The sequence below is a fragment of the Phyllobates terribilis genome, unplaced genomic scaffold (genome assembly GCF_046119375.1).
Source record: "Phyllobates terribilis strain yellow unplaced genomic scaffold, ASM4611937v1 Scaffold_8__6_contigs__length_399053987, whole genome shotgun sequence".
Classification (NCBI taxonomy): Eukaryota; Metazoa; Chordata; class Amphibia; order Anura; family Dendrobatidae; genus Phyllobates; species Phyllobates terribilis.
In genome coordinates, this window is record NW_027362768.1 from 94,040,931 (window position 1) to 94,058,247 (window position 17,317).

The 17,317-nt window shown below is 43.7% G+C and overlaps 1 protein-coding gene across 1 annotated transcript in view; it reads right to left on the reverse strand.

The window, feature by feature from the left end:
* Positions 1 to 1,490: 1,490 nt before the first annotated feature.
* The window catches only part of TADA1 (transcriptional adaptor 1), a 38,066-nt gene continuing 22,239 nt past the window's right edge, over positions 1,491 to 17,317 (reverse strand). The window contains exons 7-8 of the mRNA XM_073643146.1: positions 5,975 to 6,137; positions 1,491 to 1,818 (exon numbers count right to left, since the gene is read on the reverse strand). Of these exons, the coding sequence (XP_073499247.1) occupies positions 1,669 to 1,818; positions 5,975 to 6,137 (313 nt within the window). The 3' untranslated portion in view covers positions 1,491 to 1,668. The remainder of the gene's footprint in view (positions 1,819 to 5,974; positions 6,138 to 17,317) is intronic.

A 17,317-nucleotide genomic window follows, 5' to 3' on the forward strand; every position in this document is an offset into this window, starting at 1 on the left:
TATAGTGAATTACAGAGCACCATCTGACATGTTAATCATTTATTTTCTCCTTGGTAACCATGAACTTCACACCTTCATGACCATTTGTACCCACTTACCTGTGAACCTGATTGCTAGAGCCCGTAGTTAGATGGAGAGGTAAGGTGAGTGGGACGGAGTATCAATGAATGTGCTTCTGAGGATGCGCCATTACAGTCACATTTCACAAAACTTTCCAAAACCCCATCTGCAAGTATTCTACTGTATTTTGCAGTGCAAAATCAGCCACATCTGAATGAGCCCCTATGTATGACTAGAGTTGTTTACCGGTTTTCTACAAAACAAGGGCCAGCTTTTGACAACAGTAATTTTGGTCTATGTGGACACTAATATCACACGTGGATAGCACGCAGATTAATTCAAGTCAATGCACATAAATAATTTTAAATTGCAAGTAACCCATTTTACTTAATGGGTGCAGAAAATCTGCAACATCAAAAACTCAAATACTCATCATGGGAACCTACCCTTCCAGAACAAAACTGAGAAAATATTATCCTTGTATGAAACTGGATCTTGTCTCACCCTCCCTCTATTCATTGAGGGAATCATACCCCTTGTTCTTTCCTCTGTATTCAGTCTCTCTGCCATTTACTCGCTGTGTAGGACACTTAATAGCTATATTTGTGCTGTGAAGAAACAATATCCGCAGTACAATTATATAGGCAGCTTCAACACACAGGTAGCAGGGATATTTGGACAGCTAGCCGTGCTGCATATATGATTGACAGCTAGCTGTGCAGCATACATGATTAAGTGCCAGTTCCCAGGATACACTACATAACTGTCTTGCCGAGGATGTACAGTTTTGCAGAGCTTAGATTTATGCTGCCACATGTGTGAACAAGTCTCCAGGGAATGTATGTCCCCAATGTGAACTAAATTGTCAAATTATCAATTTCTACTTATCTAACCCTGTTGTCAATGTTCCCAGCCGGAATACTTGCCCCAATAATGCAGCCCACACTGGATGGGTTAGGATGGATCCTGCAAGTGTTCAGGTCATTATAATTCACAGAACTAATACCTCCCAAACTAAGGCTGCAGCTCCTGGTGAGGAAGCCACGCATGCCATGGTGCACATAATGAAACCCACAACCCCTTTCTCCTGCCATGGGGAATAACTTCAATAAAATTCACAATTTTTGGCCAACCCAGAATCGAGATGACATCGAATGGCAAATTAATTGAATTCGTTCTAATACCCAGCCCTATTTACTCGTTCAGATGAACACGTTTTCGGTCCACTAATGGCCAATTATATCCAATGTGCTCGTGCACATGGTAGTTTTTCCATGTGGAACAAAAAAAAAATGCAGCACACAATTCTAGATTGTTTAGGGTCAAAAATAGTAGTTACCTGTACATCCTGCAACTTCTAAGCAGGACTGCTTTTCCTGTTTTACCAATGTTTTGTTCTGATTTTATACTTTTTAATTAACACTGCGATGTACAAAATGATGCTTTTCTGTTTATTTAACAAAAATGATGAAGTTGATATAAGCCCGAGTTAAAAAAAAAGTTGTAAATTGGTCTTAAAAATGTTTTCAGTCCATTAGTTGTAGGGCACAGCAGTTCAGAAAAAAGTATGGGGTATAGGGAGGTTTAACCATAAAAAAGCTTCGGTGTCTAACTGAATAGTCCTTCCTTGGCTGTTAACCTCTGTCGATGAATTTGGTCTTGCTGAAGCTCCTCTTGGCTCGGGTGCCAAAGTCTCATAATTATCCGCTCCATGTTCAGTGCATAAACAGTGTGAGAAGGGATGACTTCTCTGTGAATCTGAAAAAGAGGTAAAAGTCCAAGGTCAGGAACTTCATTTCCACATTTAAATGGGAAAGTTGTGTCCAAAAGTGCCATATATCCACACGTAAAAAGCATTATTAACCCTCGCGATTATGTATAGGGTTCGCATGTAGATAGTGAATGTGGATTTTTATGGGGCTTTCCCTATTCCGTTCACTAAGGTGGGCACCATTTGAAAGGCTGTTCACACCTAAAAAATGTTTTTCAGAAACTCTCCGGCATGCTGTAAAAGAAAGAATATAAAAAATAAAATAAAGCACATGCGCCCTTTATGCCCCCCTGCCGCTTCCGTTCTAACACAGCCCATCTTCTCCAATAGTTCATGTACTTCCTTTTCTCGCCACATCAAGTAGGGGAAGTACAAAGAATAATGGAGGACCCAGGCAGCGTTCAAAGCAATGTGGCGAAAGATGTAAAGTAGAGTTTGCTTTATCTTTTATTTTACAGCATTGTGAGGATTTCTGAAAAACAATGTACCACTATGGACAGCCCCTTTTAACCACTTCCCAACACTGGAAGGACTAGCACTTCCTATGTCGGATACTCGAGTACGATACAGGTTCAGGAGCTGATCCTGCAGCATATGCCTTGTAGACTCGGGCTGTTATATAGCCAGCAGTGAGAGGAGCTGTGCCAGGTATAATGCAGGCCCAGCTACTGAGCCCGCACCAAACATCAGACGTGACATATTAGTACGTCATATGTCAGGAAGAGGTTAAAGAGAACTGTTCATCAGGATAAAAGTGTCCAGTTTTTGCTTTTATTTTATTCCCACTGCTCCCCTGAGTAATCATTTTTTTTTTTGTTTTGTTTTAATCAATGTGATATGGTTCCGGAGATATTGGGTTTTCAGTGCTAGTTTTTATGGCCTTTACCAATAAAGTGGTGCTGACAGGGTAAGTATGCAGAGAAGTTCATTAAAAAAAAACAAACACCTCAATACTCAGAGGAGCATAGGGAATGAAGTAAAGAAGCCCTCCTCCCAGCAAAATTTTTATCCTCTTAATATATTGCAGTCATCATATTATATGGCGCTGTGTACTTACAATTACTCATTTTGCCCTACTTCCCAGTTACCATATTTTTCGGACTATAAAATGCACAGGACCATAAGACACACTCCAAATTTAAAAGAAGGAAAATAGGAAAAAAAAATTAAAACGTAAAATGAGGTCCGTGTTCTAGTCCGAATTTGGCTTCCTTGGGGGGGGGCAGTGGTGGAGGAGCAGGAAGCCGGCGGCAGCAGGAGTCGGGTGATGCTACAGGCCCTGGGCTGGGAGGGGTGTCCTGGCAGTGCGAGGCAGGTGCGATTGATCTCTCAACGGTGGGCTTCAGGAAAATGGCCGCCAGACGTGATGCATGCGCAAATTGAGATTTCGGCTCATCATTGACACGAGATCTGAATCTGCGCATGGGCTGACACCGGCGGCCATTTTCCTGAAGCCCTTTGCCGGGAGATCAATGACTCCTGACTCACACCGCTGGGACACCCTGGTCATTGTATATTAAAAAGAATGGTGTCATTCAAAACTACAACTCTCCCTGCAATAAAATAACTCCTAGAATAACTATGATGAGGAAAAACAAAAATAAAAAACTAAAGAGGATGGTTCTTGATAAAAAGGGAGGGAAAAAAAACAAGTGAAAAAATGGAATATCGCCCAGTTGGGAAAGGCTTAGAGTACCTACAAACCGTGAACTGGAGGTGCACTCACACTCACTGACAGCACAATCTTACCAGCACTTTTGTACTGTGACCTATTCACAACTGGTAGTGATTCAACTGCAGGAAAACCCAAGTAGATGAGCTGCTGAGAGCGCGTCGGTTTTAGCCTTTATCGATGACCTCTTCCCAGTAAAATAATTGGTGACTGTCATAACCACTTTGGTGGGAATAGGCCTCACATTTGCGGTCTGATCTTTTATTAAGTCCATGTGGGTGTAATCAGATAGCAACTCATACAGGGAGAAGAAGTCCACGCCACCAGTGAAACCACCCACTTAGACATAACTAAAGTTAACTCATGAGCCAAATAGTTTGCCAATATCTCCACAATAGAGCGAAACTACAAAAACAAACAAAAAAAGTTTTATTCTGCTCTGCAGCCAATATTACATGGCGTGTCCAATTCAACCTGAAAAAATTTGTGAAAGTTCTCTCATGTATTGAAGAATTAAAATTTCCCTTCACTGGAATAAGAGGGAGGAGGCCGACCCCTGAAAGACATATGTAGCATTACCCGTTCGCCACCAAACTTTACAACTGGCACAATGCAGTCAGGCGGGGAATGTTCTCCTGACATTCACCAAACCCAGACACATCTATCAGACGCCACATAGAAGAGCGTTATCTGAATTACGGGGAGCTGGCATTTCTCTTTTTCCAGTACTTTTGTTCATATACAAGTGCTTCTCACTAAATTAGAATATCATCAAAAAGTTAATTTATTACAGTTCTTCAATACAAAAAGTGAAACTCATTATTATATAGAGCCATTATAAACAGAGTGATCTATTTCAAGTGTTTATTTCTGTTAATGTTGATGACTTACAGCCAATGAAAACACAGAAGTCATTATCTCAGTAAATTAGAATAATTAACAAAAAACACCTGCAAAGGCTTCTGAAGCATTTCAAAATGTCCTTTAGTCTGTTTCAGCAGGCTCCACAATCATGGGGAAGACTGCTGACTTGACAGATGTCCAGAAGGCATTCATTGACACACTCCACAAGGAGGGTAAGCCACAAAAGGTCATTGCTAAAGAAGCTGGCTGTTCACAGAGTGCTGTATCCAAGCATATTAATGGAAAGTTGAGTGGAAGGAAAAAGTGTGGTAGAAAAAGGTGCACAAGCAACTGGGATAACCGCAGCCGTGAAAGGGTTATTAAGTAAAGGCCATTCAAAAATTTTGAAGGAGATTCACAAGGAGTGGACTGCTGCTTGAGTCATTGCCTCAAGAGCCACCACACAGAGACGTATCCAGGACATGGGCTACAAGTGTCACATTCCTTGTGTCAAGCCACTCATGACCAATAGACAAGGCCAGAAGCCTCTTACCTGGACCAAGGAGAAAAATACCTGGACTAATGCTCAGTGGTCCAAGGTGTTGTTTTCAGATGAAAGTAAATTTCGCATTTCATTTGGAAATCAAGGTCCCAGAGTCTGGAGGAAGAGTGGAGAGGCCACAATCCAAGCTGCTTGAGGTCTAGTGTGAAGTTTCCACAATCAGTGATGGTTTGGGGAGTCATGTCATCTGCTGGTGTAAGTCCACTGTGTTTTATCAAGAACAAAGTCAGCGCAGCCGTCTACCAGGACATTTTAGAGCACTTCATGCTTCCCTCTGCCGACAAGCTTTTTGGAGATGGAAATGTTATTCTCCACCAGGACTTGCCACCTATCACACTGCCAAAAGTACCAATAACTGGTTTAAAAACAACAGTATCACTGTGCTTGATTGGCCAGCAAATTTGCCTGAATTTAACCCCATAGAGAGGGTATTATCAAGAGGAAGATGAGACACCAGACCCAACAATGCAGACGAGCTGAAGGCTGCTATCAAAGCAACCTGGGCTTCCATAACACCGCAGCAGTGCCACAGGCTGATCGCCTCCATGCCACGCCACATTGATGCAGTAATTGATGCAAAAGGAGCCTCGACCAAGTATTGAGGGCATTTACTAAACACACATTTCAGTAGGCCAACATTTCGGATTTTAAAAACATTTTTCAAGCTGTTATAAAGTATTCTAATTTACTGAGATAATGTCTTTTGCGTTTTCATTGGCTGTAAGCCATAATCATCAACATTAACAGAAATAAATCACTCTGTAATGACTCTATATACACTATATGAGTTTCACATTCTGTATTGAAGAACTGAAATAAATTAACTTTTTGATGATATTCTAATTTAGTGAGAAGCACTTGTAGTATATGGCACATAGATAGAAGGCGTCTTCGGAGATAAATTCTTTTTCACAGTACTGTATATGGGTAAACCCTTGCATTATAAGCCGGCACTAAAATTACATTCTTGGATCCATGAATCTCTTGTTTATTTTCTGAGATGATTAGGTTTTTATGAGATGGCACAGACATTTTAAAAGGCCATGAAATTATGCACTATCATTACCTTCAAGGTTTCTAAAAGGTCATACATGTTAACGGGAGGCAGGCTAGGCGGTAGGTTGTCCCCAGAACAGGCTAATAAGAGGGCAGCTTGTTGTTCGGCGTCATCCGGATGTATACTTGTTCCAGGATTCTGGTTTCCATTATGAGCAGGGATCATGGGTGGACTGAAACACAGAAGACACTAATTTTATCAAAAAGGGTACAAATTCAAATGCCCAGTAAGGTATGTGATACTATAAGAAATAAACGGTTTTGAAAATATTGCCAAAAATTACTTTGGAAGCATTCCCTCTAAAAACACAAAAACTGCCAATAAAGTATGTATCATTCTTTGTCTGGCTGATAGCATGTCTTAAAGGAAATCTTTTAGAAGAATCAACCCTTCTAAGCCGTCTATATGGGCACACAGGTCATAGGAAGCTGAACACCTGTGCAGCTCTCCTTTCAGTGCCATCAGCTCTGCTGCTGAGATGGATTACAACTAGCACCACTTTAGCTTCCATCTCGCAGGCAGTTAGCGTGGGTTGAGGGGAGTACAGCTGAGCTGACAACATTATGAGAAGACAGCTACAACTGCAGATGTGTTTCGTAATGAGAAAGTTCAGCTCTGCTGTACTGGGTTAGCCAAACTCCCAAATCTTTGAAGGGAGATGAGAAAAGCAGTCTGTCATCCATTACATGTCTCACACTGGTAACACCCCCTTACATTTATAATAAATTCTGGAGGCAGATTCTTGGGGAGATCCATGTCCAGCTCATAGATCTTAACAGCTCATTTACATATTAAGAAAAACATGGATTTCTATGGAACAAGACATCAGATCACAGATATCAAGTTATCATTTTATTCAGCTTTCTATGACCTACGTGCCCACATAGACTGCTTAGGAGGGTTGCTCCTACTAACAGATTCCCTTTAAGCTATTTTTTTTGGTAAAGAAATAATGCTGAATATTGGTTTACTATGAGAAGTATAGTGGTTTCTGATCATCTCAAAATCCCAAAAAGTAATGTAAGGCTGTGTGCCCAGTATGCGTTTAAAGCGTTTCTGCAGTGGCAATTCCGCTGCAAAAATGCTTAAAAACCGCTTGGTAGAAGGTCTGCAATGTTCCCCAATGATAAACCGCATGTGCTGTGCACATGCTGCGGAAATTACCGCTGCAGATTATCATTGCGGAAAAATACGCAGCACTACCAATTATTTTGCGGAAGCGCTGCGTTTTCGCCGCCATTGACTTGCATTGGAACGCATGGAATCCGCATCACTGCATCTGTACATGTGGATTCCATGCGTTTTAAAGTGCGGATGATACCTGGGTTTGAAGAGGAGGAGACTCTCCTCTGAACCCGGGTACCATAGAACCTGTAAAAAAAAAAAAAAAAGAATAAAATAAAAAATAAATATTAGACTTGCCTTCTGATGGCACCTAGAGTTCTAGTCTCTGCTTGCCGGCAGCTCGCGGTAGACTAAAGGACCTGCGCTGACGTCATTTAGTCATGTGACGGGTCACGCGACCGCTGACCTCGGCAGGTCCTCAAATCTACCGCGAGCTGCCTGCAAGCAGAGACGAGGACTCCGGGGGCCATCAGAAGATAAGTAAATATTTTTTTTACATTTTTTTTTACCATTCTTCGGTCACACTATATAAATCCATGCCAGTTGCATGGATTTATATAGTGTGACCAAGTTGTCAAGCACTTTCCACGTGATGCTTAAATTGCTTGGAAAGCGCTTGACAACCCGCATGCGGAAATGCATGTGAAGAACGCTTCACTTCCGCTTGTCCCTGGCAGGAAAAAACGCATGTACAATCCGCATGTACAATCCACATGTACAATCCGCATGTACAATCCGCATGTACAATCCGCATGTACAATCCGCATGCGTTTTTTCTGCCAGGGAGATGCAAAAACGCTCAGGAAAAAATCCGGAGCATTTCTGCATCGTGGGCACATAGCCTAAAAATGAATTTTCAGCTTCTCTGATCTAGGTCATACTAGTTAGTTAATAGAAAGCTCATGGAAAACCTATAAGAGAAAAATAAAGTGTCCAGGTAAAGCACCTAGTGAATACATTCATTGCAGATTGGTATGAGTAAGACTTCCTCTTTGTAAGCAGCGTCATCATTACCACAGGGTGATAACATCTTTTAGTGTAACAGCGAAATCAGCACACATGAGTAATCCTTTCCCCACCGAAAAAAAAAAAAAAAAAAAAACAGGTGAAAACAAGAACAAGTGGACAGTCCCTGCTCTATTATCACCATTCTATGTAAGGGGATCACCAAGCCTGGACTTGGCTGAAAGTAACATATGACTGTTACTAGAGATGCGATTACACTTCACAGAGTAAATAGGTAAAGGATGGAAAAATTTACTTGGTCAGTTCTTACTGGAAATGTCCACTAAAGGAACATTCGCTAATGACTAAAGTGTCTGAGCATATATTCTATGTTTTATTGTGTATGGGTGTGTAGGACTACATTCATCCTGCTGTAATATGGCTTCAGGTGGAAAACAAATATTTAGAGCAAAAAACAAGATCACACCCAACCATGCTTTCCTGCATACACCCAACAGAATCCACTGCTCCAGAGCAGAAGCTCCCGTTATCCCCATCATGCCTCATTTATTTCATGATGAGATGTCATGCAGCACAACCATGTAATCACTGCAGCTAATAGCACCATGCAACCTCAGAGGCCAGCGATTGGCTGCAGCAGTCATGTGGACGTCCAGATGTTGGGTATTGATTAGTGATGAGCGAGCACTAAAATGCTTGGGTGCTCGATGCTCAGGTCGAGCACATTGGAATAGTCAGGTGCTCGATCCAAGCAACGAGCCCAATGTAAGTCTATGGGAAACTCCAGCATTTTTCAGGCGGCTCCCCCCGGCGGTCTGCAGAGGGCCTAAAAATTGCCCAAATCGATGGGAACAGTGCTCAAATGACATGGAGAAGACCCCGGGAAGCATTTCTGACTCCCAGGTCACTGCTGTCAACAACGTTGTCAGAGGTATTACGCCACTTTTACGGACACACAACAAAACATACCAAAACGAAACCAAAATGGATTTTCCTGGGAAATGTGTTAAGGAACATCCTTTCCAGGGTAATGACTTGTATATAAAGCAAAATAAATAACCAAAAACAAAAATGATCCTCCACACAGGCTATGTTCACATGTAGCGTTTTTGATGCGTTTTTTCACTTTTGCATTGCTTTCAACCGTGACAAATGCATTTACCAAGAAATGTCATTTTAACATTTTACAACCTTATCTGGCCATGTGGTGTGTGAGACATGATCAGACACAGTGTTTCATTTATGAAGAAGGGACTCAAAGTCACAAAGCCTATATTTATAGTGCCATCAGGCGGCCTTTACTATTCTTAGAGAGCCAGCAGTCGGCTATGTTTTATTGTTCCCATTACTAAAGAGTGGGTGTCCTATACTGTTATATGCAGTGAGTGGCAGGGCTGCCCAAAATTTGGAGGAGGGCCTTCTGAACACAATGTTCCCATTATTAAGAAGTGGGTCTCCCATTGTGTTTGCCTATGCAGTGAATGCAAGGGCTGCCAAAAATTGGGAGGCACTCCAATGCCCCTTGGAAGAAAGGTGGAGTCGGGCCTCATAAAAAAATGTTCCCATTAGAAAGGAGCGGGCCTCCTATACTTGTAATGCCCATGCACTAAGTGTTAGGGCTGACAAATTTTTACCTAGGGGGTATACATGAACATACTGCATACATTTTTTTTTTTTTAACGGGCATCATAAACACCCTTTAAAAAAATTATGTGGGTGATACATCATGGACCATCATCACCCTAGTGATATGGTGGTGGAGGATGAGGAGAAGGAGGAGGACAAGAGAAAACAGCCAAAATCAGGAAGCGTATACCCATGGCTGGGTGTGAAAAGGTGCATGGGAATACACCTCCCAAGAAAAGACACTGGATTTGCGTTTATGTTACGCTGCTATCATTCGGTGGTGTTGAGAAGTCTGGCCCAATCCAGCCCTTGTTCATTTTTATAAGAGTCAGCCTGTCAGCATTTTCAGTTGACAGGCGGATGCGCTTATCAGTTATAATTCCACCAGCGGCACTAAAAACCCGCTCTGATAAAACGCTGGCGGCAGGGCAGGCCAGGACCTCCAAGGCATAGAGAGCCAGTTCATTCCCCGTATCCAGCTTGGATACCCAATAATGATAAGGCACAAAGGAATCACGGAGGACGTTGGAACGGTAGACAAGGTACTCCCTCAGCATCTTCCCAAACTTTGCACTCCTTGTGAGAGTACGCCGCGCCTCAGGGCTTGTGCAATGGAAGGGGCTGAGAAAATTCTCCCAGAACATGGACAGTGTTCCCCTGCCTCTGCTGGATTGAAGTTGTGTCTCTCGCGCCTGTACTCCTCGGTTGTCCAACGAAGTGTGCCCTCTGCCGCCAGCGTTATCAGATGGGAATTTTATTTAATAGTTCCGCCTCAAGGGCCTTGTGGCACTGCCCCATTTTTGTAGACCTGTCCGCCTCAGGAATAAGAGATATAAAGTTCTCCTTGTAGCGTGGGTCTAGAAGTGTCACCAACCAGTAATAACTGTCACCCAAAATTTTGAGAAAGCGAGGGTCATGGGAAAGACAGCGTAACAAGCTCAGCCATGCATGCCAGACTACTAACAGGCAAGACTTCAGTGTCTTCACCAAGAGGATGACTGACCACGCTCTCCTTCTCCTCCCTGTCCTCTGGCCATCCACGCTGAACAGACGGTATGACAGTTGTGCAGGTAGTACTGTCTATAGCGCAGGAAACTAGCTCCTGTTCTTCCTCCTCCTCCTCCTCTTCCTCATTGTCACCAATCCACGTTGGGATGAGATGAGGCTGGGCTGTGTGTAATCCCCCTGTATGGTTCCTTGAGTCATCTCATCGTGCTCCGCCTGCAATGCATCCTCTTTGATTGTGAGCAGAGAGCGTTTCAGAAGACAGAAGCGGGATGGTGACGCTAATTATGGCGTCATCGCCGCTCACCATCTTGGTGGAGTCCTCAAAATTTTGGAGGATGGTACATATGTCTTACATCAATGTCCACTTCTGAGGTCTTATGTGTGGAGTCTGAACCGAATACCGACGGCCTTGTTGATGCTGGTACTCAACAACTGCCCTCTTCTGCTCACAAATCCTTCCCAACATCTGCAGTGTAGAGCTCCAACACGTGGGGACATCACAAACCAGTCTGTGAGCCGGAAGCTGCAAACGCTGCTGAAACATGGTAAGGGCGGCGGAAGCTGTAGGTGACTTTCTAAAATGGGCACACAGGCGGCGTACTTTAACAAGCAGATCCGGCAGCTCCGGGTAGGATTTGAGAAACCGCTGAAGCATGATGTTAAGCACATGGGCCAGGCATGGTTCGTATGTGAGCTCGCCTCGCCTCCGAACCGCCACCAGGTTCCGGCCATTGTCACACACGACCATGCCTGGCTGTAGGTTCAGCCGTGTGAGCCACAGATCTGCCTGCTCTTTCAGAGCTGTACACAACTCTTCAGCATTGTGTGGTTTGTCACCTAAGCATATTAGCTTCAGCACAGCCTGTTGCCGCTTGGCCAAGGCAGTGCTGCAGTGCTTCCAGCTTGTGATTGATGTGGTCATTTCGGAGATGGAGGCTGAGAAGGAGGAGGTGCAGGAGCTGTAGACCGTGGGGGCAACCCTGATTGACCTAGCGCCCACAATCCTTGGCGTCGGGAGGACGTGTTCCGTCCCAAAGTCCAACTGGGTCCCGGCTTCCACTATGTTAACCCAGTGTGCTGTCAGCGAGATGTACCGTCCCTGCCCACATGGCCGTGGTTAGGTGGACTTTCCCGGTAACTGCATTGTTGAGGGCACGGCTAATGTTTTGGGACACGTGCTTGTGTAATGCGGGCACGGAGAAATAGTGGCGGCTGGGGACAGAGTACAGAGGGACACGAGCCTAAAAGGCAACATTTCGAGCGCAAGCAATCGTGAAATGTGAGAATTTAGTAGTGTGGCCTGTGGGGCGTTGACAGCGTATTTGCGCTTGTGTTCCAAGGACTGGGGTATGGACAACTCAACGCTGCGCTGGGACAAGGACGTGCTTCCTGATGCTGCTGCTTGAGAGTGTGCAATGACAGGTACAGGGCAGGAGGCATCTTCGCATGCACCATGGACAGGGGATTGGCTTGCATGCACAACAGCGGAAGAAGCAATGGTGCCACCCACAGACACTGTTCCTGGACCCTGGGGTTCGGCCCACAAAGTCGGGTGCTTTGCTGCCATGTGCCTGATCATGCTGCTGGTGGTCAGGCTGCTAGTTTTGCCACCCCTGCTGATGCTGGCCTGGCAGATGGTGCAAATGGCCTTTTTGGAGTTATCGGCAGAGTCTTTAATTAACAACCAGACTCGGGAAGACCTAACAGTTGTACTGGTAACTACCTTCGTGTTGGTGTTACAGGGAACGGTTGCCTGCCTTCTGTCTGCGGCCACCATACTACTTCTTCCTGCCTGTTGGGGTGCTCAGCCTCTCTCCCCCTGTATGTCCTCCTGCCAGGTTGGGTCAGTTACTATATCATCCACCACCTCATCTTCCACTTCCGCACCCTGGTCCTCCTCCTGACTTTCTGGCAATTGTGTCTCATCATCGTCCACCTCTTGTGACACTTTCCCACCGTCACCATTGTGTGACCGTGGCTGCTCAAATATTTGGGCATCGCTACATGCGATCTCCTCTTGCCTCGCTTCAAGTGGACCGGACGAGAGGCCCGAATCTATAAATGGAAAAGTGAAAAGCTCTTCAGAGTGTCCAAGTGTGGGATCAATTGTCTCAGGGCACTCGGCATGGTGATAGGAAGGAGGATCAGGGTCCAGACTCACAGCTACTGAGACTTGACCGTGTGGAAGACAGGGTGATGGTGGCTAAGTGACTGGAAGCTTTATCCGCTATCCAACCAACAACCTTTTGACACTGCTCTGGGTTCAATAGTGGTGTGCTGGGATCCCCTAGGAATTGGGACAGGAAGGTCGGGCGAGAAGATATGGGTGTTTGTTGTGGCACAATTTCAGTTTGCCCACGGCCTTGGCCTCTGCATGCACCATCACCATCACGTCCAGTTCCCCGTCCCTTGCCACATGCCTTGCCCATTTTAAATGGAGGACAATATCTTCCACGCTCACTACAATTGACTGAATTTGGAGCGAACTTATATGTGATCCGTGTGATGGACAAACCACAGTTTTAAATACCTGGCCTGTAGGTAACCATTTTGAACAGCATACTGGTGTCAATTGCTTCACTGACACACAAACAAATTTTTAATGGAGGTCAGAAATGGCAGTATTTTCTGAAAACGTGTATGTGATCCGTTTGACGGAGAAAACAGTTTTAAATAGCTGGATTTCTAGCGCTCTAATATGGAAAGGACCTGGCTGTATTCTGCAGTGCCAACAAGAAAATGGCGCAGAAAAACTGTTCTCTGGATTGCTTTTTAAGCAAATAATGAGTATTAAGAGCCAAAAAAAATTATTCCTGGCCCCTGAGACCTGGGCCTTTGCCTAGAAATATCTAACAGCAGCAGAAGGAAGAACTAGAACGGAGCCTCTTGTGCTATATGCACTGCAGTCTGTATATACACTGCCTGCCTGATATCTCTGCAGATGGATTAGTCCTCAGAAGGACTGTTTTTTGAGATGGATATGTGTAATGTACTTGTTTTCTCCCTACACTACCTAATACACAACCAAATCTCTCCCTAGCTCAGCAGCATCTCTCCCTACACTGCCTGATACCGAAGTGACTGTGACAAGCATGGCAGCGCCAGGTCTGATATAGACCTGATGACGCTGTGCGGCCAGCCAATCACTGTAATGCCACAACCACCATGGCTGCGGCATTACAATGAGTGGCAGGCAATCCCTGCATGTTGATTGGCACACTAGAGCGCACCAAACATGCCGGGAGGGGACCCGAGCATACGCCCGAGCATCTCGCAAGTCCCGATTACTTGCGAGTATGCTCGCTCATCACTAGTATGGATGCTGAAAGTCAGGATTTATCGGGTAACACATTTTTTATTTTTTAAATCTTATAGTTAGTTTCTTAATGCTAGATTACTTTTTCAATCCTTGCACAAGTACAGGTAAAGGGTTATTCTCAAGTGGTCTCTGGAGCAGCTCACAATTCTGAAATCTCCTCACTTCCTGGTTTGTAGCAGGGTGGGCTCTCTTCCTTGATTGACAGCTCTGGTGAATAGCAGAGCTGTAGTATTAGTAGAACTATAAAGCTCAGCACAATTTCTGCTGTAACACATTCTGCCATCAGAGGTTCGTTTTGGAGTCTACATTGTTCAGCACTATACTTACATACAGAGATAACAGAGCATTTGAACAAGGCATGGCCCATGAACGTGAGAGTCGTTATTAGGAGACCTGCTATGAAAGCTGGCAATGGTAGGGGCTGGTGATTTGATAAGATTTATAACAGCAGTTTGTCAGGGGCGGAGCCAATAGCTACTGTATAGAAATCAATGGCTTGGAAATGGGTGGCTGGGATATTGGCAGTTAACCCCTGTTCTGGAATATATGGAATATAACAACAGCGCACACTCGGCCAGGCTCTGGTGGCCGAGCTCCATGGAAACCATCTGTACACTATAAAAGATGAACGCTCTCACAGTAGGAGAATGACAACAGATAAACGCAAGTCTATTGCAAACTTGCCGATTTTCATGCCGAGAATTGCATCATTAGCTATACTGTACAGCCGACAGCTGCTAACACCCTGTTGCATCAACCATGATCAGTGTTGGCACTGTCCGTTTAACCCTGTCTTGTCCGTTTAATCCCTTAGATGCTGTCAATATTGACTACGGCATCTAGTTGGTTAACTGAGTGTGGGGCTCCCTCTTCAACCTCATCGGCACCCTGAGATCACAGGTCCTAATGGCTACCGAGGCAATTCATGGCCAAGTAATGGCCTTACAGTCTGCCAGCGATAGTGGCCTGCAACATTTTGGTGGTAAAAATAACATTTTACTTTTCGGCTATACCACTTTGCATTAATCCCTCAAAAGTACCTAACGGGTTAATAAACTCACCGTAGTTTTGAATACCTTGAGGGGGTGAGGTTTTAAAATGGTATCACTTTTGGGATTTTTCCAATATATCAGTCCCCCAAACTCACTTCAAAACTAAATAAATAATGTCCCTAAATTTTTTTTTTGTTGTTGCAAAAAAAAAAAAAAAAAAATGAAATATTGCTACTACAATTTTGAACCATTTAACTTTCTAACAAAATAAAAACATTTTGCAGATGGTGCTGATGCAAAGCAGACATAAGATAAATGTTATTAACTTTGTGTAGCATGACTAATTGAATTAAATAATCAGTTTGAAAACTGCTAATTTTTTCAAGGTCAAATTTCTGATATTTTTCATAAATGCAACGCAAAACACGTCGACCTAAATTCACCACTAAAAGTATAATGTGTCATGAAAAAAAAAAATGTTGAAACATTCCAGAGTTATTGCCACATAGTGTGACAAATGTTAGATTAAAAAATAGTGTGGCCTAGTCACTAAGAGGTTAAAATTCCCTTCTTACTTGAGAAAGGAGAGTAATTTTTAATTAGAGATAAATTTCAAAGTTGCTTGAGTTTATATCCACTTTCCAATTTTACCCATTTATGATCATGATAAAAAAAACTATTTAAGGTCAGTATTTAAGCCAAAACCAAGAGTAGATGAGAAATACAGAAGTGGTGATGTATTTCTATTATACTTTTCCTCTGATTGCTGGCGCCCTGTGCTCTTCACAGATGAGAGCAGGTTCACACTGAGGACATGTGACAGACGTGACTGAGTCTGGAGATGCCGTGGAGAGCGATGAGCTGCCTCCAACATCCTTCTGCATGAACGGTTTGGCAGTGGGTCAGTAATGGTGTGGGGAGGAATTTCTTTGGAGGGCCGCTCAGCCCTAGATGTGCTAGCCAGAGGTAGCCTGACTGCCATTAGGTACCGAGATGAGGTCCTCAGACCCATTGTGAGACCATATGCAAGAGCAGTGAGCCCTGGGTTCCTTCTGATGCATGACAATGCCAGACCTCATGTGGCTGAAGTGTGTCAGCAGTTCCTGCAAGATGAAGGCATTGATGCGTTCTGCAGACCTGAATCCAATCGAGAACACCTGGGACATCATGTCTCGTTCAATCCATCAACTCCACATTGCACCACAGACTGTCCAGGAGTTGACTGAAACTTTACTCCAGGTCTGGGAGGAGATCCCTCAGGAGACCATCCACAACCTCATCAGGAGCATGCCCAGGTGTTGTAGGGAGGTCATACAAGCACGTGGAGGCCACACACAATACTGAGCAGCATTTCCTTGTCTTGAGGTATTTCCACTGAAGTTGAATCAACCAGTAATTTGATTTTCCACTTTGATTTTGAGCTTCATTCCAAATTCAGACCTGCATGGGATATCAATTTTGATTTACATTGTTCATTTTTATGTTTTATTGTTCTCAACGCATTCCACTATGTAATGAATAAAGATTTGCAACCGGAATATTTCATTCAGGGATATCTAGGATGTGGTATTTTAGTGTTCCCTTTATTTTTTTTGAGCAGTGTATATAAGTATGGGTGCGCATTTAGATGTGTGTCATATTATATTAGACACACACACACGATCATTACAAAGTGTTGGAACCCTTGAAATTGTTCCAGAAAATAAAGTATTTCTCCCAGAAAATTATTGCAATTACACACGTTTATTAGACCAACACAAAAAGAAAGAGGCAAATTGGGACATAATTTCACACAAAACCCCAAAAATGGGCCGGAGAAAATTGTGGGTAAACAACTTTGTTTCAAGCATGTGATGAGGCTAGTTCAAACTCACCTGTGGCAAGTAACAGGTGTGGGCAATATGAAAAATCTCACTGAAACCAGATAAAAAAGGGGAGAAGTTGACATTCTTTGAATTGTGTTTCTGTGAGTGCCACACTAAGCATGGAGAACCGAAAGAGGAGAAGAGAACTATCCGAGGACTTGAGAACCAAAATTGCTTTACAATATCAACAATCTTAAGGTTACTTGTCCATCTCCAGAGATCTTGATGTTTCTTTGTCCACGGTGTGCAACATAATCAAGAAGTTTACAATCCATGGCACTGTAGATAATCTCCATGGACATGGAAGGCAGAGAAAAATTGATGAAAGGTTGCAATGAAGGATAATCTGAATGGTGGATTAGCAGTCCCAATTAAATTCCAAAGAAATTCAAGCTGTCCTGCAGGCTCAGGGTTCATCAGTGTCAGCGCAAACTGTTTGTCGATATTTGAA